This window comes from Ovis canadensis, chromosome 13, assembly GCF_042477335.2.
Source record: "Ovis canadensis isolate MfBH-ARS-UI-01 breed Bighorn chromosome 13, ARS-UI_OviCan_v2, whole genome shotgun sequence".
NCBI lineage: Eukaryota > Metazoa > Chordata > Mammalia > Artiodactyla > Bovidae > Ovis > Ovis canadensis.
Genome location: NC_091257.1, coordinates 94,095,475 through 94,118,650, shown reverse-complemented (window position 1 = coordinate 94,118,650; position 23,176 = coordinate 94,095,475). Strand labels below are relative to the sequence as shown.

The window sequence follows — 23,176 nt, the reverse complement described above, 5'->3', positions numbered from 1 at the left end:
CTGGACTGGCACCAGGGAGACCAGCCTCTCTGGGACCTCTGACCTGATCGGTGTTCGCAAAGGCCCAAGCAGGGGACGGCGCTCCATGCGGTGACATCGCCTGCCTCCCCCAGGTCCCCACTCGTCCATAGCTTGGATCAGAAGAAAGAAGGAGGTACCAAGCCAGAGCCACTAGCTGGATACACCTCTTTCTGTACCATGGAGTCCACAACACCTGAGCACAGACACACTGGATAAGCTAACCACCAGCTGGTGGGACTGAGAGGATTTCTATAACCTAAATGTCATCAGTGCAGAGCCTCCTCGAAGAGACTGCAAAAAAAAAAAAAAAAAAACCAACACCTCCAAGGGCCACAAAGGCATCATACTAGGTGCGTTCTGTTAAGATGCAGACATGCTTATGTGCATATAAGCACATGGAAACAGTCTTCACTTTCAAAGAAGCACACTCTATTCCATTTCTTAAAACACAGGACTCTCTAGGCCTGTTTGCTATGTGCCTGCTTTCAGTAGGGCCCGAAGTACAGAGAAATTTTCTCTACCACAAAAGACACACACGCAGGATGGATGCTGCTGGCAGGTGGCAGGGGAGTCAGGAAGGCTCCCATGGGGACGGTGACGAGCTGCAGAGCACGTGTGCTCTCCACAGGGGGCAGCCACTACCCGGCTCGGCTGATGCTGGCCGGGTGAGGAAAAGCACCCAAGGGCTGGGGGGATGCGAGTGGAAGACAGATCTTTGCTTTTCCAAGAGAAGCTGGAAATCCAGATTTTTTTTTTTTTTTTTTGCATGACATTCTATAAATGTCAGCCACTTAGTCCTCCCTTCTTTTTCCCCAGAAGCATGCAACATGTCTGCAGGCAGGATTGGGCCCACTGGTCATCCTGTGCCCTCTGTATTTAAAACCTTTGCATCAATGCATCTCTAGACCTTGAGTTCATAAAGGACCTTCTCCATGCTGCATGCAACCTTGAGCCTCCTGGCAAGACAAACACAGGCTTTGGGAAGCTTTGACGTTTTTAAGGCTAGTAAGGCTAGTAAGGCCTGGGCCCCTCTGTCTATCCAAGCGGGCTTTCGTCCAGAGCTCTCATCATGGGTGGAGAGTGGGTCTCTCGTCACAGGAGGAAGATGGGCTGGGATTTGAGATTAAAAATGTCCCAGGATCACCCGTCCCTACCACCTTCTCAATCCCCCTGCTGCAGGGGCCCACACCGGTCTGTTGAGCCCAGCACACCGCCCCCACAGACCAGTCCCTCTGCCTGGATGCCTGCCACCCCACCCCCTACTCTCAGCAACTGAATTCTTCTCGTTCCTCTTTCAAACCCCAAATTAATCACCACCTGTTCTGCAAAGCCTCCCCAATTTTCCAGGCAGAATTTAACACCTCTGCTCCATATATATATATATATATATATATATATATTTTTTTTTTTTTTTTTTTTTTTTTAACACAAACTGAGTCTTGAGATTACGTGCTTGGTTCCTTCTAGAACCTCTTTCCCTTTACAAAGCCTCCCGTTTGCACCTGGAACACACCTCCAGGCCAGCGCTGATACACAGATCGGTTTCCCCGGTAACCTAGAGGATCAGAGGAGCAGGGGGTGGAGGGAGGGAGATAGAGTGGTCTCTCTCTGCACTCTCAGGCTCTTCACGGGACCAGTTCGAGAAGGTGAACGATGTTCCGATGAAGAAAGGACTGTTCAGGCAAAGTCGGTTACCTGGTTCCCACCTGGACCCACACCTGAACTAAAAATCGGCCCTCAAGAGAAGCGCACACACAGGTCCTTGTGGGAACGTCGGTTGCCTTGTTCACTGCGCTGTCCCCAGGGGCTGGTGCAGGGAGGCGCTCCGATGTCTGCTGAACGTCGGGGACAGAGCTGCTCCCGTCACGGAGGGCTGCTCTGAGGTGAGACGGGAGGACACGGGAAGCACACTCCGGCCGGAGTCTGGCACGAAGTAGATGCTCAACCAACGTGGCTCCCGGGCTCCCACCACCGCATCTCCAGACACCGGGGCCCTTCCACACGGCCGCGCCCAGCTGGGCTCCGGGGAGAGGCAGGCCTGCTCCCAGTACGGGGCTCAACCCTTTGGGCCTCCAGGCAGAAGCCACGAACCCTGGCTGCCGGTGTGCCTTTAATAAGCTTGGGAACTTCCAGAACATTCTGCCAGAGCTCCTCAGGGCCCCACATCTATCTGGCAACAATCCTGGAGACCTTGTCTTCCTGGCTGAGGGCACCATCTTCCCTGCAGCCAGGAGGATCCGTCCCCACACAACAGGGGAGGAGGCAACCGTGCAGCCAGCCAAGGATTCAGGAAGGCACTCCATGCCCGACCCCGCCAGGCCAGGGCCCGGCCGGGAGGCTGCCCCCGGGCCGCCCAGGCCTGAAGCCACTTCCTGGCTGTCTCCACGTTCGCCTGGTGAACGGCGCCGGGCGAGGAAAGTTAAATATAGGCGTAGCATCCCCGCCGGTCGGCGCCCCGCATCGGGGCCGAGAGCGCCACCTGGTGGCCCACGCCCGCCTCCTCCATGGAGTGAAAGCGTCTGGGGGGAAGGGCGTTAACAAGATGGCCGCCTCGGGGAGCCTTGTGTGGAGAGAGGGAGGGAGGGAGAGAGAGGGAGGGAGGGAGAGAGAGGGTGGCTTCCCCAGGCCGGCCGCTGCCCACGCCTCCTGCTCGCTAAGCCACCACCAAGATGGCTCCCCAGGGAGGCCCAGGAGGGCCCTGAAGCCTGGCCTGGGCCTCGACCCGCGCCTCCCAGGCAGGCCCTCACCATGTCAGCCAGGCACTCACCATGTCAGCCAGGCTGCAAAACTCTTCCAGCCTGAGGAGCAACCCCTCGATTGTCTCCTCCACCTCCTTCGCCTGAAAAGAGACAATATCCTGGAGATTAGCAAGTGGTTTCCAGGGAGACAAAGGCCCTTCATTTTCTTTTCTTTTTTTTAAAGCAAACTAAATCTTAGGATTATCTGCCCAGTTCCCTCCAGACCTACTTTCCCTTTTCAAAACCTCTCTAGCCTCATTTGCAACCTGGAAGTGCTGGTGGCAATCTCGATGCCTGTGGATGCCTCTGTTTAACTGCTCTGATTAAAGCCCTGCGGACCATCCGCTCTATGCGTTCTCAAAAGAGAGGAGATACATAAATACTCACAGGAGATAACAAAGTGACTCTTATCACCACCCACGGTCCAGATAAGGAAACCGAGGCTCAGAGAAGTGACGGAACCTGCTCAAGGTCACACAGCTAACAAGCGTCAGGGCCCACATTCTCAGGTAGGTTTGAGTCCCCAGCCTCAAAGCCTGCTCTTATCAACACGGAAAAATGGCTACTGAGAAACACCATGGAGAGAAACAGTGAACTGCAAGAGAGGCAGAATATAAAACTATCCTTGTATGAACACCGAGAAATGTACATGTTTCAACAGTGGAATTTCATTTCATCTCATTTCAACTGGAGTAACATGTGCGTGCATGCTAAGTCAATTCAGTCGTGTCCGACTCTTTCCGACCCTATGGACTATAGCATGCCAGGCTCCTCTGTCCGTGGGATTCTTCAGGCAAGAATGCTGGAGTGGGTTGCCATTTCTTTCTCCAGGGGATCTTCACGACCCAGAGATCCAACCCGAGTCTCATTACGTCACCTGCATTGCAGGCGGGCTCTTTACCGCTAGAGCCACCTGAATGACATGTACCAAACTGCAAATGGTTAGGGGTTGGCCAATGCAGGAGACACCAGAGATGCAGGCTTGAAACCTGGGTCGGGAAGATCCCTTGGAATAGGAAATGGCCACCTATTCCAGCATTCTTGCCTGGAAAATCCCATGGACAGAGGACCCTGGTGGGCTACAGTCTATGGGGTTGCAGAGAGTCGGACACAACTGAGCACGCACGCAAGGAAGCATACTTACACTGGGCTTCCCTGGTGGCTCAGTGGTAAAGAACCCACGTGACAATGCAGGAGACGTAGGTTCAATCCCTGGGTTGGGAAGATCCCCTGGAGAAGGAGATGGCTACCCACACTAGTATTCTTAACTGGGAAATCCCATGGACAGAGGAGCCTGGCGGGCAACCGTCCATGGGGTCACAAAGAGCTGGACACAACTTAGAGACTAAACAGCAACACTTACGCTAAAAAAGGATTTGTTGTTTACCTGAAATCCATATTTGACGGGGGATCCTGTAGTTTATGTGGAGACCCTATTAACCGTGCTTATTTAGCCCTGGGGAGTAAGGAACTGGACAATATGGTCTGACATGGGAGCTTTGAATATTTTATGTCATGTGAAGGGTCCAAAACTCAAAAGTTACCAACACCACGCAGTAAGGCAAATGAATGAAGCAGGCCACTGGGGCTTGGAGTGACTCGAGAAGCACTTGCCTAGTTCGAGAGCAGCCAGCCACTCAGAGAAATCAGGAAATGTGAGCCCAGGGTTGCCAGAATCTTCCATTTTCAAGAGAAGCCAGAAATTTTAACTTTATAGAAAATGTCCCAATTTTTAAATAGTGGCACATATATTTTTTACTATTATTTTTCCTTTTTAATGCTTCATGGGCCAAGCAAAACAGAACATGAAGGGTCTGCTTTAATCACTTGCATAAAGGAGTAGTTTGAACCCTTTTCCCCCTCAAGCATGTACTATTTCATGATGAATAAAATACCTGCTTTTTTGTCTTTTTTCCCCCTAATAACCAGGCATCTCGGAAGGAAGTTCAGCTGGAACATGAAGTACTTTCTCTGGCTTGCCAGGCCGAATTGCTCTGCTGCAGGGAGGTGTTCCCAGCCGTTTCAGGGCAGGCCTGGCACTGCCCCCTCACCTGAAGGCTGCCCTCCGTGCCCACTTGTCCCCAGAGAAATGTTTATACAGTGCAGAAGCTGCCGCCTGCAGCCTAGGCTGTCGCTACCACAACCAAATAAACGGCTGCGCAAGAAAACCTCTTTCCGGCTGGAGTATAAATAGTACAGAGCTGCAATTTTAAACTCTGGAGCCTTCGTCTCACAGCTGGGACTATTTCTGTGCCTGACTGGGGGAGGCTTGACAGGGGAAGGGGACCACAGTGGAAGGGGGACTGGAAACACACAGAAGCGCCCCCCACCGCCCCCGAAAAACAAAAGCATGGTTTTTAAAAAAGTCCTTAATGCACTAAGGGAGAAAGAAGGAGCCGAGAGGCCACTGAGCCGGGAGGGGGGGAGGTTGGTGGTTCCTTCGGACCCAGAGGAAAGCATGAGAGACGGGAGAGGGCACCGCTTCGTGATGAAGCAAAGTCTAGATGAGTTGAGTCTGTAGCCCGCCAGGCTCCTCTGTCCATGGGATTCTCCAGGCAAGAATACTGGAGTGGGTGTCATTCTCTTCTCCAGGGGATCTTCCCGACTCAGGGATCAAACCCAGGTCTCCTGCACTGCAGGCGGATTCTTTACCATCTGAGCCACCAGGGAAACCCCGAGATGATCTATACCCCCAGTCCAAACATGCCTGGGAACACGGAACCCCAGAGGGACACGAAGGACCACTGGCTGGGTGGCCTCTTCCCAAGACACACATGCAGTTTTTTGCTCACAGGAAGAGCTCTGGACCTCTCCGAGCATGCTCAGGAAGGAAGTCAGTCCTGAGTTCCAACCCCATCTTCCCTCTGCCACCTGGGGGACCTTATCCCAGCAGCTTCCACTGGGCATCTGGGTTGGCCCACCCGGGACAAGAGGGACCACACTCACTTGGCAGGGCTGCTAGGGTGACCTCATACTGTGGCTAAGTCCTTTAACAGGGCGTGGGCGCACCGTAGGCAGGAATAAATCTGTCCCACTAGACAACAGAAGAAGTGGCAAATCACTGCACATGAATTATCTCCTTTGATTCTCACAAAAACTCTCTTCTGCAGGTGCCACAATTTCCCTCTTTCTATGAATTGAGAAACAGAGGATTAGAGAGCTTAAGTCACCTGCTCAAGGTCACACAGCTAATACATCCGGAAGCCAATGTCTGACCTCTCTGACTTCAGAAGCTGGTAAGGACCAAGGTGCTCTCTGGGGAGGGGGAAAGTGTACCAGTCTTATGCTGCCTGTCAACTACAGTCACGCTCACCGCCCCCCCCCACCCCCCCGACCTCCGCCTGGCACCCAGGGCAGTCACAAAGCAGCAGGAGGGGAGTGAAGAAATGATCTGCTGACTGCCTGGTCAGCTGAGCGAAGAACAGGCCCTAAGACATTCCCAACCAACAGGGGAGGATCAGCCACCCCACCGTGCCCCACAAATCATTCACTGGACAATTTGCTCCCAGAAAGTGGCTCCAGAAATATGATTCCTGCAGGCTGCAACCCACATGCCTTTTTAACCCAGCCCATAAGCAACATGAATGCCTTCACCATCCTTTGCAACTCCCCGGGAAGAAACTGTCCCACTCTGAGGGGAGGGAAGCAAGCGGTTCCTCTTGAAGTGACATTCAGGGCTTGGCCGGCGGGGATAGCAGGTGGGCATTTTTTAATACGTATGAATTATGGCATTTATTGCCTTCTGCCACACCCCCTGATTTCTCCCAAAGTGCCAAGCCAGGCTTCCCAGCCAAGCTTCCCAGGCAAGTGTTCCAAAAACCGAAAAGGGGCTGGCCCTGTCCACCAGCGACTGGAACAAGAAACACGAAAAGATCCTCCGCCATCTGTTCTTCTCCGGCTCCACAAGTGGAAACTCCATCGTCCAGGTGCTCAGGCCAAATACCTGGGAGGATCCTTGGGTCATCTTTCTTTCCCACCCCCCACCCTATCCATCCTCTATGCAAACCCTCTCAGTTCTGCCTTCACAATACACCCCAGATCCCACCACTCTGGTGCAAGGCACCACTCCCCCTTGCTGGGACCACTGCAGTAGCCTGTTCCTCACTAGTCCCCTCCTTCCTCTTTTGCTCCCCTTCAATCTGTTCCTCAGAGATTCTGTTAAAACCAAAGCCCTCTTCAGCTCAGAATCTTCTACTCTACCATCCTCAGCCACTAGGATGGCCACAATCACAAAAACGGCAAGTGACAAATGTTGGTGAGAATATGAAGCAACCCTCATCAACTGCTGGTGGGACTGTGAAATTGTGCAGCTGTTTTGGAAACAAGCCTGGTTTGGAGGCCAACCTCTAAAGGTTAAACATAGAGTTACCCTATGACTCAGCAATGGACCCCAAAGAACTGAAAACAGAGGTTCTTACAAAAAAAAAAAAAAAGTTTACATTATTCCTAATAGCCCACAGTAGAAATAACTTGATGTTCATAAACTGATGGATGGGCAAACAAAATGTGACGTGGGCACAGGGTGGAATACCCTTCAGCCATAAAAAAGAATGAAGCGCTAATACACGCTGCAATGTTGATAATCCTTGAAAATAATCCTTACACGATTCCTTTTGTGTGAAACGTCCAGAGGCGGCAAACCCAGAGACAGAAAGTGTGTTAGTGGTTGTCTCCCCCATGGAATCGGTGGGGGGTGGCGAGGAGCAGGGAATAATTGCTAGTGGTTAAGAGACTTCTTTTTTGGGTGATGGAAATGTTCTGGAATTAGGTTGTGGTGATGTCTGCACAACCATAGTGAATATACTAAAAAACACTGAATTGTGTACTCTAAAATGGTAAATTTTATATTGCATGGATTATATCTTAACTTTGATTGTATCTTCCACCTCAGTCAGCAAACACCTACTGGAGGCCTCCCCAGCCCCACGCCATCCCAGCCCTCCACCTCTCTCTGACCTCATCTCTGACTGCTCACTCCCCACCAACCACGCCAACCATGGTCCTCACCCCAGGGCCTTTGCACTTGCTGTTCCTGTCACTGGCAAAGCTCATCTCACACTTCCTTCCAGCCTTTGCCCATATGAGTCTCCTTCGTGAGGCCTTCCCTGGTCTTGTGGCTTTCCTGCCATGCCCCATCCTGCACCAGTTTCTCTCTCTCTTTAGCCTGTATCAACATTTAACTTCCTACATATTTTACTTATTTGTTGTCATCTTCCCTCAACAGCATGAAAGCTCCTGGTGAACAGGGGTTTTCGTTTCATTTACCTTGGTGCCCCTAGGGCCTAAAATAATGCCTGGCACATAGCAGGTCCTTGTGTTTCCTAAGATAGCCTTCCAACTCTCTCTGTGTCTTTTCGCAATATGACCTTGCCCCTCTCTGCCCATGGGGAGGCAGCGTCATTCCTTTCCACCTCTGAACTAGCCTGGGACTTGCTTTGACCAATAAAATGTGGAAGCAACGCACTGCTCCACGTTTGACTTCCGAGACTAGAGACCCGCCAGCTTCTGGCTCACCCTCTTGAAAGACAACAGCAGGCAGTTCCGGTCTTCTGAGAGGCCACAGAGCGAGAGCAGTCTTGGAGAGTGAGAGGCCGTGGAGGAGAACTGACGCGGCCCGGCGGCCAGCACCAACCGCCTGACACGAGTGAGGCCATGTTGGACCTTGGGCTGCCGCGGACCCCCAGCTGTCTGCAGCCCCGTGAGGCAGCCCCCCCAGTGCCACAGGAGAGAATGGCTCAGAGGAGCCCGCCAACCCGCACAATCATGCACTCTAAACTGGGGGTCGTTTTTATCCACTAAAGTTGGGAATGGTTTGTTACCTGGCAACCGGTAACCAATACAATGCTCCATGAATATTTGTTGCAAGAAAGAGGGGAGGGAGGCGAAAAGAAAAAGGCCAGAGGAAGGAGGAAGAGTGCTCTCTTGGAAGAGGGACAGCCTGAGAACCGCAGCCTTGATGAGTGGTGCCTGAGTCCCGCTCTCCCATTCCTGCTGCGAAGTCCTAACGATGCCCCTGACCATGCCTGTGCCTCAGTTTCTCCACGTGAAAGGGTGTGTGGGGGGGGAACTTCTCAGACTTTTTCTGTCTTGAGCTGGAAGCTGAAGAGGGTCTGGTAAGTTCTTTCTCTCGGTTACTCTTGGCAAGGTGCTCCACCCACACAGGGGAGGATTGCGACCCACTAGGGTCTCCAAACTCATAAAGAGATGGAAGCCAGGCAGGAAATGAATACTAGGGAAGGCAGCCAAGCTTACGACGGTGTTTTCCTCACATTGCTTATTTCAGTTTCCCACTTGTGACAGAGACCTTTTACTTTTCTCTAAGAAATAGCAGCATCAGCAAGATAATAAATGGCAGCTGACACTCAGGCAGGAAGACAAAAGGGAGGGGTGGAGACTGTGGCAAACAGAAGGCCTCTGACCCCATCTAAAGAGGACAGCTGCCGCTTGGTTTGAGCAGATCATTCCAGGTGGGAACGCACCAAAACTGGTTTTATTCAAGATGAACGGTGATAGAGGTCTTTATACAAACTCTCCCAATTTGCAAATGCTGACAACTAACCTAAAAAGCTAAAAAAACACTGTGACAGTCAAGCTCCAGGAGATGGTGAAGGACAGGGAAGCCTGGTGCGCTGCAGTTCAGGGCGTCGCAAAGAGAAGGACACAACTGAGCAGCTGAACAACAACGATGGGCAAGCAAGCCTCACTGCAAGCTGAATGCGGCCTTCACCCCTCTGGCTTATCAGTCTTTAAAACACAAACATCTATGAAATGTCCAGAACAGGCACATCTTTAGAAACAGAAAGTCAGTTAGGGGCTTCCTGGTGGTGTGAGAGTGAAGAGGGCCAGGGTTTCTTCTGGGGATAACAAAAGTGTTTTAAGATTGATTTGTGGTTAACGGTTGTGCAACCCTATGAATAAACCAAAAGCAGTGAAATTACTAAAGCCTTTAACCGTGTGGATCACAACAAACTGTGGAAAATTCTTAAAGAGATGGGAATATTAGACCACCGTATCTGCCTCCTGAGAAATCTGTATGCAGGTCGAGAAGCAACAGTTAGAACTGGTCATGGAACAACAGACTGGTTCAAAATTGGAAAAGGAGTATGTCAAGGCTGTATATTGTCACCCTGCTCATTCAACTTATATTCAGAGTACATCATGTGAACTGCCGGGCTGGATGAAGCACAAGCTGGAATCAAGATTGCCGGGAGAAATATCAATAACCTCAGATATGATGAGGATACCACCCTTATGGCAGAAAGTGAAGAGGAACTAAAGAGCCTCTTGATGAAAGTGAAAGAGGAGAGTGAAAAAGCTAGCTTAAAACTCAACATTCAAAAAACAAAGATCATGGCATCTGGTCCCATCACTTCATGGCAAATAGATGGGGAAACAGTGGAAACAGTGACAGATTATTTTCTTAGCCTCCGAAATCACTGCAGATGGTGACTGCAGCCATGAAATTAAGATGCTTGCTCCTTGGAACAAAAACTATGACAAACCTAGACAGCATATTAAAAAGCAGAGACATTCCTTTGGTGACAAAAGTCCATCTAGTCAAAGCTATGTTTTTTCCAGTAGTCCTGTGTATGGATGTGAGAGTTGGACCATCAAGAAAGCTGAGCACTGAAGAATTGATGCTTTTGAACTGTGGTGTTGGAGAAGACTCTTGAGAGTCCCTTGGACAGCAGGGAGATCAAACCAGTCCATCCTAAGGAAGATCAGTCCCAGGTGTTCATTGGTAGGATTGAGGCCAAAGGTCCAATACTTTGGCTACCTGATATTAAGAACTGACTTATTAGAAAAGATCCTGATGTGGGGAAAGATTGAGGGTGGGAGGAGAAGGGGATGACAGAGGATGAGATGGTTAGGTGGCATCACTGACTTGACAGACATGAGTTTGAGCAAGCTCCAAGAGTTGGTGCTGGACAGGGAGGCCTGGCATGCTGTGGTCCATGGGGTCGCAAAGAGTCGGACACAACTGAGCGACTGAACTGAACTGAATGAAACTGTACACTTTAAATGGGTGGACTGCACATTACGTGAATTATATTACAACAACACTGCTTACACACACTCTCTCTTTCTCTCTGGAAAATCTTTCTAGAAAACACAAGGTCCGCGCAGCCCTGGACAAGGCCACTGAAGATCTACACCTTTCATCACAATATTTTCAGAAAAGCCAGACGTTAGGATTTTTATGTGAAAACTCCACTTTTTTTAGGGTTGGCATCTACTTAGCATTTTACAAATCAGATCACCCGGCCAACCAGAGGACACCCATGTGCAGCCAGACCAAGTCTGGGGGGTGGGGGTGGGTTCAGCTTTTGCTTGACACTTGGTGCTTCGGCCTGACCTTGTCCTCTGTCCCCCAGCCAGGCCAGGCCACGGTCCATGAGTGCAGGATGGGAGTGAAAACGAGCCCAGCCCAAGGACTGTGAGCCCTGCCCACACCCAGGGCGGGCAAATTAGGAACGCCTCCTCTTCTCCAAAAGCACTCGTGGTGGCCCCTTCAGATGGTAGGGAAAGCAAGGGTCTTTAGCAGAAGCAGTCTCGTCTCTGTGCACAGGATGAAAGGGCTGGATTGATGTCAGGAAAGAAAGATCCTGGGACCTGGGGCCAGCCACGAATGAAGGCCTGGAAAGAGCAAAGGAAGGCACTCTCCTTCCTTGCGCTGGAATCTCAAACCCAGAGGGGCTGGCCCATCAGATGATGATCCACTTCCCAAAGAGGAGACGCAGGAACGCCTTCCTCTAGGCAGCCCAAGTAAGCATTCCCGTCCCCAAGGGACGCTTGACCTTGACGTCTAAATGTCCGGAAGGGCTGACTATTCTTGCCCTGACCCTGACAAGAAGGTTAATTTGGCAACAGTAACTAAAAAAAAATGTTTTTTTAAGATTAACTTATTGATCTTTGCCTGCACTGGGCCTTAGCTGTGGCACACAGGCTCAGCTGCCCCGCAGCATGCAGCATCTTAGTTCCCTAACCAGGGATCCAACCCAAGTACCCTGCGTCGGAAGGCAGACTCTCCGACGCTGGACCACCAAGGACGTTCCCCTTAAATTTTAAAAGCCTGTATCCTTGGATCTTGTAAATCCCCCGCGAGGTATATCCTCCAGACATATTTGCACAAACGCAGAATGATGTAAGTACAGAAATACTCATTGTAATAGACTGTGACCGCAAAAGGAGAGAAATGGTTACCTAAATTACCATTCAGATCGACAATGGGATTGTTTGGCGGCTAGAAGCTATTGGCGTGCTTGCTGTGCGCTCACGTGTAAAGCTAAGGCACAGCGAGTGAAGACAGCAAGATGCCGTGGGGGCGGGGCCATGGGCGGGGCGGGGCCTCACGCATCGCTCCGTGGTCACGGGGACCTTTGGATTCTGTACCGTGTGCACACATTTTTTATTTTTAAACAAAACCTATTTAAAGAGAATCAGCTCCGGGCTTCCCTAGTGGCTCAGTGGTAAAGAATTCACCTGCCAGTGCAGGGGTGAAGTGAAAGTTGCTCAGTCGTGCCGACTCTTTGTGACACTATGGACCACACAGTCCATGGGATTCTCCAGGCCAGAATACTGGGGTGGGTAGCCTTTCCCTTGCGCAGGGGATCTTCCCAACCCAAGGATCGAACCCAGGTCTCCCACGTGGCAGGCGGATTCTTTACCAGCTGAGCCACCAGGGAAGCCTGATCCAGGGAGATCCCACAGGCAGAGGAGCAATGAAGCGGGTCTGTCAAAACTGCTGAGCCCGTGCTCTGGAGTCTGGGAGCTGCAACTGCTGCAGCCCACGCTCCCCAGAATCCGTGATCTGCAACAGAGAAACCACCGCAAGGAGAAGCCCGCACACCACAGCCCGAGAGGAGGCCCTGGCTCGCCACAAGCAGAGAAAAGCCTGTGGGTCAACAAAGACCCAGCACAGCCAAAAATAAATAAATAAATACAATTATTTAAAGTCAAATCAACTCCAATCCACTTAGAGGAACCCACAGGCCAAATGTCCACCACATTTGCCTCAAGGAATCAATTCAGATCCTGAAACAGTTTAAGAGAACCGGGGGCTCATGTGGACCATGCAAGGAGCGACTATGCTTTGCAAACCAAAAATTGGTGTCTACGGTTGGCCTCATGTACACAGATAGAGAAAGTTAGCCCTGGACTTCCAGGCCTCCAGGAGGTCATGCTAGTGAGAAGAACTCACCATCTTCTGCACAAGTGGAGGCTGAAATCGCCCTCCTGCAAACACAAAGTAGAATTATCAGTAGAATTATCAGAGGGCGTGTCCCACCCCCTCCCCCACCTGTTCGCAGAGCCCTGTGGGTGGGCGCGCCTCCTTTGCACTCTTACTTTCCAGCACCTGGTTCGGGGTCCACACCCAGTACCGGTTCCAGAAACACCTACAGAATGAATAAATGGATAATCGTATCTAATGCCACTGATCACTTACTGTGGGCCAGACTCCGAGCCAAGCATCACCCGCGCATCACCTCACCCAACCCCACAGCTCAGGAGGACGGGCGGACGGGGGGCAGGGCTGAGATCCGAACCCAGGCCCTATGGCTCTTGAGCTGACCTCCCACCACGCAGCCTGACCAGGGCAGGGGTGCTGATGGGGTCAGGGGGCATACATCTGCAAAGGATGCTGCTTCAATGGATACGCGAGGAGTCAGTAGCCAGTGCTATAGACACTGCAGCAGGCAGGATCGAAGGGTTTTCTGCCCTCTGCAAGTGGTGGGGAGCCAGCACTCCAGGCCTGCAGCAGGTCCCGCTTGCAGGGGGGCGAGGTTTGAGCTACCCACCAGGCTGACCATCAGAATCTCTGGAGAGGGCTTACAAGTCCAGATCCCCAGGCCTGGGCTGCCTCCCGGGTGCCCCCAACAGTCAGCAGCCACAGGGACTTTCCAACAGACAAATCAGTCTTGGTAACCCTGGGCTTTTCAATCCTGCTGGAAAGCTTTCAGCATTCCAGTGCCCAGGAGGTGCCCACTCCAGTGAAATGAGGGTATCAGGGGTGGGAGGCAGGCAGCAGCTCTCTTCGTCGCTGGTGGAGACCGCAGATGAGGCCAATGTGAGGTGAAGGTTGGGGACCACACCCTACACCAGGGCTCACACGCTGACCATACTCCACCCTACCCCCTAGAGATGGATCTATCTTAATCTCTTATTTATTCAGTTCAGTTGCTCAGTCGTGTCCGACTCTTTGCGACCCCATGAATTGCAGCACACCAGGCCTCCCTGTCCATCACCATCTCCCAGAGTTCACTCAGAGTCACGGCCATGGAGTCCGTGATGCCATCCAGCCATCTCATCCTCCGTCGTCCCCTTCTCCCCTTCTCCTCCTGTCCCCAATCTCTCCCAGCATCAGTCTTTTCCAATGAGTCAATTCTTCGCATGAGGTGTCCAAAGTACTGGAGTTTCAGCTTTAGCATTATTCCTTCCAAAGAAATCCCAGGGTTGATCTCCTTCAGAATGGACTGGTTGGATCTCCTTGCAGTCCAAGGGACTCTCAAGAGTCTTCTCCAACACCACAGTTCAAAAGCATCAATTCTTCGGCGCTCAGCCTTCTTCACAGTCCAACTCTCACATCCATACATGACCACAGGAAAAACCATAGCCTTGACTAGATGGACCTTAGTCGGTAAAGTAATGTCTCTGCTTTTGAATATGCTATCTAGGTTGGTCATAACTTTTCTTCCAAGGAGTAAGCGTCTTTTAATTTCATGGCTGCAGTCACCATCTGCAGTGATTTTGGAGCCCCCCAAAATAAAGTCTGACACTGTTTCCACTGTTTCCCCATCTATTTCCCATGAAGTGATGGGACCAGATGCCATGATCTTCGTTTTCTGAATGTTGAGCTTTAAGCCAACTTTTTCACTCTCCTCTTCCACTTTCATCAAGAGGCTTTTTAGCTCCTCTTCACTTTCTGCCATAAGGGTGGTGTCATCTGCATATCTGAGGTTATTGATATTTCTCCCGGCAATCTTGATTCCAGCTTGTGTTTCTTCCAGTCCAGCATTTCTCATGATGTACTCTGCATATAAGTTAAATAAGCAGGGTGACAATATACAGGCTTGACGTACTCCTTTTCCAATTTGGAACCAGTCTGTTGTTCCATGTCCAGTTCTAACTGTTGCTTCCTGACCTGCATACAGATTTCTCAAGAGGCAGGTTAGGTGGTCTGGTATTCCCATCTCTTGAAGAATTTTCCGCAGTTTATTGTGATCCACACAGTCAAAGGCTTTGGCATAGTCAATAAAGCAGAAATAGATGTTTTTCTGGAACTCTCTTGCTTTTTCCATGATCCAGCGGATGTTGGCAATTTGATCTCTGGTTCCTCTGCCTTTTCTAAAACCAGCTTGAACATCAGCGAGTTCACGGTTCACGTATTGCTGAAGTCTGGCTTGGAGAATTTTGAGCATTACTTTACTAGCATGTGAGATGAGTGCAATTGTGCGGTAGTTTGAGCATTCTTTGGCATTGCCTTTCTTTGGGATTGGAATGAAAACTGACATTTTCCAGTCCTGTGGCCATGGCTGAGTTTTCCAAATTTGCTGGCATATTGAGTGCAGCACTTTTACAACATCATCTTTCAGGATTTGAAACAGCTCAACTGTAATTCCATCACCTCCACTAGCTTTGTTCGTAGTGATGCTTTCTAAGGCCCACTTGACTTCACATTCCAAGATGTCTGGCTCTAGATTAGTGATCACATCATCATGATTATCTGGGTCGTGAAGATCTTTTTTGTACAGTTCTTCCGTGTATTCTTGCCACCTCTTCTTAATATCTTCTGCTTCTGTTAGGTCCATACCATTTCTGTCCTTTATCGAGCCCATCTTTGCATGAAATGTCCCCTTGGTATCTCTAATTTTCTTGAAGAGATCTCTAGTCTTTCCCATTCTGTTGTTTTCCTCTATTTCTTTGCATTGATTGTTGAAAAAAGGCTTTCTTATCTCTTCTTGCTATTCTTTGGAACTCTGCATTCAGATGCTTATATCTTTCCTTTTCTCCTTTGCTTTTCGCCTCTCTTCTTTTCGCAGCTATTTGTAAGGCCTCCCCAGACAGCCATTTTGCTTTTTTGCATTTCTTTTCCATGGGGATGGTCTTGATCCCTGTCTCCTGTACAATGTCACGAACCTCATTCCATAGTTCATCAGGCACTCTATCTATCACACCTAAACACACTTAAATCTATTTCTCACTTCCACTGTATAATCATAAGGGATTTGATTTAGGTCATACCTGAATGGTCTAGCTGTTTTCCCTACTTTCTTCAATTTAAGTCTGAATTTGGCAATAAGGAGTTCATGATCTGAGCCAGTTACAGGTGCATGAAGTAAGTGGTTTTTGCCCTTAAAGTTTTTATTTACACCACACACACCTCTGAGCATCTCCTTTTCTCCCCTGGCTCCAGAATGGTGTGTTCAGAGCGGCTCCTGCTCCAACCATGAGCCATCTACTGTGCAGAAGCATCCTTACGTGACCAGCCCGCACGGGTGGGCACCAGCGTTACTTCCCACCTTTGGGACTCTGTTTCCAAGCTTCTTGGTTAGTGCTGAGAATCAGCAGACTGGGAGCTTTTAGCGACGGTTCCAAGGTGACCCACCCGCAAAGCCCAGATGTCCTGTGATAATAGACTGTTCAGTCGGGAATGGGTCCTTCCGCTGCTGGACAGTTCAGCCCAGGGAAACACGAACTGTCTTCTGAGAAACACTACCTTTCTCCAAGCGCCCACTTTGGCCTTGACTCTCACACCCCCGAAGGCTCCGATTCAGGGAGCCTGGCCAGCTCGACCCATGTCCACCTGGATGTCCACATCTGCGATCCCCCTGCGGCTGCGCCAGCCCCTCCAACTCGTTCTGGCACTGCACTACGTCCACAGATCGGATCCTGTCTTTCTCCTGCTCACACCCAGCTCGGCTCTGCTCACAGCTTCCATCCATGACCCCCTAGAATCGAATTCCAGACTCCTCCCTTTGGGCCCTGCCCACTCTCTCCTTGATCACTGAGGTCCACCCACTCGGGCACCTCCTGGGTCATCATTTTTCCTTGCTTCTAGCCACACGCACAATGCCAGATCTCTGCCTGGTGGTTCCTTCCAGTCCTCCCTGTGTGTCTCCATCGCAGCCCCCAGGTGTCTCCTCTGGGGCATATACCACCTTTCGCTACTCTGTAGGATCGTTCCTAGCCGGCTCATCTCCTGTGCTCGAGGGCAGGCACTGCATCTATCTCGCTGGCCTCTCCCCTGTGCTCGGCACACTGTCTGGCCCGCAGCAACTCCACCATAAGGATCAGAGGAATAAACTAACCCAGAACTATATCTCAAAACACAGTAGCCTGTGCCCTGGAACCTACCCACAGAGTTCTAATCTGAACACCCAAAATTTGAAAGCAGAAAGGGGACTAGTAGGTCACAAGAATAAGACAAATGCCAGGGCTCCCAGAGGCACGTGGGGTCTACAGGTTGGACACAATAAACAGTCTCTGCTTCCACAAAGAAACGGTCTCGTCTACATTTTGTCTTGAGACCCAAGGGCATTTGGGGCTAATTCATGTCTTCCTATTTCAGTCCAGACTCCTGGTTTGGAGAAAGAGTTTCCTCTCCTCTTATCATGACTACAGGAACGTCACAGGTTCAAGCACAAAGGTAAGTGGTAACTGACACCAGCTTCAGTAGAGGGGGACAATAAGGAGGGGTGGGGACTGCAGCAAACAGGAGACCACGACTAGAAAACAGGGACCGAGGGTTTCCAGACTGTCCGTTATTTTATTTTTTGTGTCCGTTATTTTAAACAAACAAGAAACTCAGATTTTTTTTTCATGAAAATTCTCCATTTAAGAACCCCTTTGTGAAAAAAGGATTAAACAACAACAAAAAAGAACCCCTCCGTGAAGGGAACCAATCATATCAGAGTTCTGGATTCAGCCCCTGGGCCACCAGTTTGCAGCCCGGGACCTCATCCACGGGTTAACTCTCCCCTCTCATCTCTGCCCACTCAGGCTGAGCAAGTGTGAGCAAGCGAAGTCCTTTACTTCCTTCCAGGCAGACCATGAACCCCATCTGTGGGCCCAAACCTGTCCTGCATCCCAGCACAGGAACCAAATGGAACTCTGAGTCTTGTCAGGAATTCCCCGCTGGGTGGGTATCAGGACTCAGCCATCCAGGAGAGCCCCCAAGAGGCAAACATCTCTTTCTCTCCCTGCCATCCTGAAGCAGCTTCCAGAGACCCTGCCTGAAAGTTCCCCCAAAAGAGGAAGTTCAAATCAGAAAGGGAAAGTAAAGCACAAAAAGTTGGTCGGACAGAAAAACCCAAAGGCCCTAGAAAGAGTGAAATGCTTCCTGGTCGACTGGTCAACACTCAGCCCTTCAGTGGCTCCTCCACCCAGGGAGGCAGTGCAAAGTCCTCTTTCTGGTCCTCTCACTGGCCCCAGCCTGCCCCACTGCCCAACCCCACCCTGCCCCACTGCCCACCCACCCCCGCCCCCCGCTTCTACCTGCTGCTCTTCTCCCCTCATGACTACCCTGCTTCATCCCACCCCAGGGCCTTTGCAAGTTCTGTTTCCTCTGCCTGGGACATTTTTCTCCTCCTTCTCAGGCTGGTCAACTCCTGTTCATGCTTCAGAGCTCAGCCCAAACTGATGTCGCCTCAGGGAAGCCCTCCCTGACCACTTCCAGACAAAGTGGGGGTCCCTCTGCTACTCAGCCTCCTGGAGTGCTCTGTGCTCCCTCTTCCCCGCACATCCCTCGGGGGTTTGGAGAGGCCTTCCCCACCCAAGTCTCCCAGACACTCTCTACCACATCACCCAGGCTGCATTCTCCACGGCGTTCATCACAACGCAGAGGTTTTGTGTGTTACACGTTTACTGTCTGAGAGTAGGGCCAAGAAAGGGGGGCCCTTGTGTGGTTCACCCCCTCAAACACAGCACGGGTTTGAGGCGTTGAAGGACCCACCTCCCTAAGAACTCCAGGGCACCCCCAGAACTAGGGTCTGAGACTCCGACCGCTCCATTTAAAAACCCAAAGTGGCCCGAGCACAGGGGCTGCTACAGGAGGCTCCAGGCACCCAGGCCTGATCCCAAACCAGGCTTCCCTTTCCCAGCTCATTTGCCCATCTTTATAAACAGCTGCAGCACGGGGGAACTGCTAATGAATTAAGCTTTAAGTAGATGCTGCAAGTGACTCCACCCGGGCAGTTTTTGCTCCTTTTGGTAAATAAACTTCAGCAAGAGCTCGAAGTGCCTTTATTGCCGCGTGGAGCTACAGGGAGTTCGGCTCTTCATTACAGCCCTTACAAATGAGCATGAGCCAGCTCATGTCTGAGTTAGAGAGAGCCCCGAGTGAGCAAAGGAAGTGAATGCATGCTGCTTCTCCTGGAGGCTGTCCCTAATCAGACAAAATGAGGCTGAGCCCCTGGGCACAATGACGTCTTGCTGCTGAGAGTAAGGTGGAAAAAGAACAAGAAAGACGCTCAGGTTACTTAAATCCTTAAGCAGGTACACAGCCTCAATGCCCGTGCCTGGGGGCGTGGTTCAGAAATGACCAGAGAGCCACAGGATGTTGCTTATTTGGTGAGGCTCTCAGGTTTCACAGTTATGAGGTTGACACAGCAACATCCTAGCTCCTGGGTCACTGCCAGGATGCGATGACACAGTCCACGAACAGAGTTCAGCATGCCACTGGCACACAGTATATGCTCAGAAAATAGGAGGGGTTATTACATAATGGTAGGCATGTATGGGTGTGACAGCTGGACCATAAAGAAGGCTGAGTGCCAAAGAACTGATGTTTTCGAACTGTGGTGCTGGAGAAGACCCTTGAGGGTTTTCTCAGCAAGGAGACCAAACCAGTCAATCCTAAAGGAAATCAACCCTGAATACTAATTGGAAGACTGATGCTGAAGCTCCAATACTATGGCCACCTGATGTAAACAGTCGACTCACTGGAAAAGACCCTGATGTTGGGAGAGACTAAAGACAAGACAGAATAGAGGGTGGCAGAGATGGTTGGATGGCATCACTGACTCAGAGGCCACGATTCTGAGCAAACTCTGGAAGATGGTGAGGGACGGGGAGGCCTGGCATGCTGCAGTCTATGGGGTCACAAAGAGCTGGACACGACTTGCCAACTGAACAACATTATGTAATGGCAGGACACTAGAAAGGTGAAGAATGATGAAGACCTTACACTCTCCAACATGGAAGCTGCCAGCCTCTTACGACTATTGAAAGTGAAAGACGCTCAGTTGTGTCCGACTCTTTGCGACACCTTGTACTATACAGTCCATGGAATTCTCCAGGCCAGAGTACTGTAGCCTTTCCCTTCTCCAGGGGATCTTCCCAACCCAGGGATCGAGCCTAGGTCTCCCATATTGCAGGCAGGTTCTTTACCAGCTGAGCCCCCAGGGAAGCCCTTAGGACTATTAAATGTGGCTGGTCCACACCTTGGTGTGTTGTGAGCTTAATATCCCAAGCCTGGTTTTGAAAACGTAGTCCAAAGAAGAGAATGCAAAAATCTCATTGATGGAGAAGGAAATGGCAACCCACTCCAGTTCTCTTTCGTGGAAAATTCCATGGATGGAGGAGTCTGGTAGGCTACAGTCCATGGGATCCCAAAGAGTCGGACACGACTGAGCAACTTCACTGGCACTATAGTTTACTCATTATTCAAACTGTCCCCAGCAAATAAGTGTATCTTGAATTTATATATCGTTGAATTCTTTTTACATTGATGACATGCTGAAAGGACATTTTGGATAGTTATTTTAAATAAATTGAAACTTGTACATCTTAATCTTATAGCATTGTATGTCAATTAGCTCTCCATAAAACTGGGGAAAATATATTGACAATTTCACCTGTTTCTTCTCCCCTTTTGTATGGCTCCTAGAATATTTAAAATGTTAAAAAAATAAAATTATTGGCTCCTATTTGGCTCAAATTATGTTTCTATTGGACAGCTCTTACATTCTGACATGGAAATATGTCCATACTATTTTTTAAACTGAGATAGAATTCACATACTATAAAATTTAACCTTTTAAAGTGTACAATTCTGTGGTGTTCAGTGAATTCACAAAGTTGTGCAACCATAGGCAGTAATTCCAGAACATTCTCATCACCCTGAAAAGATGCCCTGTGCCTTGCCATTAAGTCACTTCCTATTTGTCCATGCTATTCTGAATAACGAAAAGCAAGTTGCAGAACAGCATTCTAGTATCAAGCGGGTTTTTTGTAAAAACTAATTATGTATAATTAATAGTACATACGCCTACTTACATTTGTAAATGCATTTTTAATATGCTTGGCATGATGTACACCAAACTGAGGAAGATGGTTATCTCTGGGAACCAGAACTGGGGTGAGAGAGAAAGATAGAAGGTGCTTCCTCTTTATTTTAAATACTTGCGGACCACTTCTGACATTTTAAAAGAGAATGGGTTGAGTTTCCGGCCCTAAATAAGTCCGGGTGAACTTGGGTAAATAACTTTCTCATGGCCCTATCAACATACTGGCTTCAGCTGGAAGATAAAGAATCCAGCGTTAGACCTACTTTTTATTCTGTGCGTTTAAAACAGCAAGAACAGCCAGAGATGAGGTATTTTTCCTCCTAGCAACAGAAGCGGACCGAGGCCGGGTGCATCCTCACAGACGCAGCCTGCCTGCCTCCTGCGGGAATCTGGCGTCAGCTCAGAGCCGAGCAGGCCAAGCGCGCGGGCAGAGGCGGGACCAGGGCTCGCCGCCCCGAGGGCCTGGGTTTGCAAAGGGCATCAGCTCTGAGCGCGCCTCCCTCTGGCGTCCCGGCGAATGCCGGGATTCTGGGAGAGGGGTTCGGGGAGAGGGGGTGCTCAGGTAAGGATGGGAGGCGAGTCTGGGCCCCTGAGAGCCGTGTCGGCTGGAGGACGGGGCGGGAGCGACCTGACGCGCATCTCTGGGTGACCCTGGGCAGCCACCGCGCCGCCGAGGAGGGACCCCGGGGCCTCCCGTGCGTCCCCGGAGCCCCAGCGCCAGGTACGAGAGAAAGCTGCAGGGAAGCCGAGGGTCCGGGCTCAGCGCTCAGCGGTCCCCCCACCCCTATTCGTCCACTCCCCCGCTGGGGCGCGCGGCCCTGGACACCCCCAACCCCGAGACCCGCTTCCCCCACTTCCAGCCGCGTCCCCTACCTCGGCCCCGGGCTCGGGGGTCAGGAAGACGGCGAGCTCGCGCGCCCCGCCGCGCACGGGCTCCGGCCGATCGGCGTCCACGAGCAGCATCACGAGCGAGGCACGGTCCAGCCGGCGGAGGCTGCCCGGGAGCCCGACGCCGCGTCCCGGCCTCGGAGCCCCGCCCCCGGCCCGCGGCACGCCCCGCGGCCCGCCTGGCGGAGGCGGGGCCGGTGCGCGCCGAGCGGAGCGACGGGCCGAGTGGGCAGCGCCGCCCAGTGGCGCGCCGCGCTCCCTGCGCCCGGCCCCCGCACCACCTGGCAAACCAGCGTCTCAAACTCGCTTCCAGACGGCCATCACCGGGGGCTCCTTTAAAACGCCCCACGTCCAGGCCACACACAGTCTCTAGGCTTGGAACCTGGCCATCCGCATGGTTTGATGCGCGCCAGGTGATTCTAACACAACACTGAGTTTGAGAACCGTGGGTACAGACTACCCCGTTGCACTGAAATCCGGTGGAGCAGCGGGTCCCAGCTCCTTGTGGCCCGGGGAGTTTGCTGAAGGAGAAGGGAACAGAGGATGAGACAGTTGGAGGGCATCACCGATTCCTTAGAATCTGAGTTTGAGCAAGCTCCGGGAGTTGGTGAAGGACAGGGAAGCCTGGTGTGCTGCAGTTCATTGGGTCGCAGAGCGTCAGACACGACTGAGCGACAGAACTGAACTGGGAAGTTTCTAAAAGTCCGGAAGTCAGACCTCACCCCAGGCCTATTCAGCCAGAATCTCTGGAGGTGGAGCTTGGGCATCAGTAGTTTGTAAAGCTCCCCGGGTGGTTCCAGCGTGCATTCAGGATAGAGAACAGATATCTTAGAGAAGCCTTTCATTTAAAGACCACCCCTCCCCCATCACGCCGCCCGCCAAGCCTCTCCTAGGACAGCTTGTTTGCGCCTGGCTGACAGTCCTAAAAGTTAGGGAAGCTTGGTGTAGCGATCCTCTTCCTCCCCCGGGCAGATTTTAAAATAAACTTCACACGGAATCCTTAAGCACACTGAATTTGACCTCCACCCCCTAAGAGGCTAGTCTAGACTCCTTGATTGTTTAGTCGCTCAGTCATGTCCGACTCTTTGGAACCCCATGGGCTGCAGGACGCCAGGCCTCCCTGTCCATCACCAACTACTGGAGCTTGCTCAAAACTCATGTCCATTGATTCGGTGATGCCATCTAACCATCTCATCTGCTGTTGTCCCCTTCTCCTCCCACCTCAATCTTTCCCAGCATCAG

General features: G+C 51.1%; 1 protein-coding gene across 2 annotated transcripts in view; it reads right to left on the bottom strand.

Moving 5' to 3' along the window:
* Window positions 1-22,621, bottom strand: part of BCAS4 (breast carcinoma amplified sequence 4) — a 60,140-nt gene extending 37,519 nt beyond the window's left edge. The window contains exons 1-2 of one of the 2 annotated variants that reach the window (XM_069548827.1): window positions 21,920-22,621; window positions 2,789-2,860 (exon numbers count right to left, since the gene is read on the bottom strand). In XM_069548827.1, coding sequence (XP_069404928.1) covers window positions 2,789-2,860; window positions 21,920-22,009 — 162 coding nt within the window. In that variant the 5' untranslated portion in view covers window positions 22,010-22,621. The remainder of the gene's footprint in view (window positions 1-2,788; window positions 2,861-21,919) is intronic. The other variant, XM_070289263.1, reaches the window with a different exon arrangement.
* Between the last annotated feature and the right edge of the window lie 555 nt (window positions 22,622-23,176).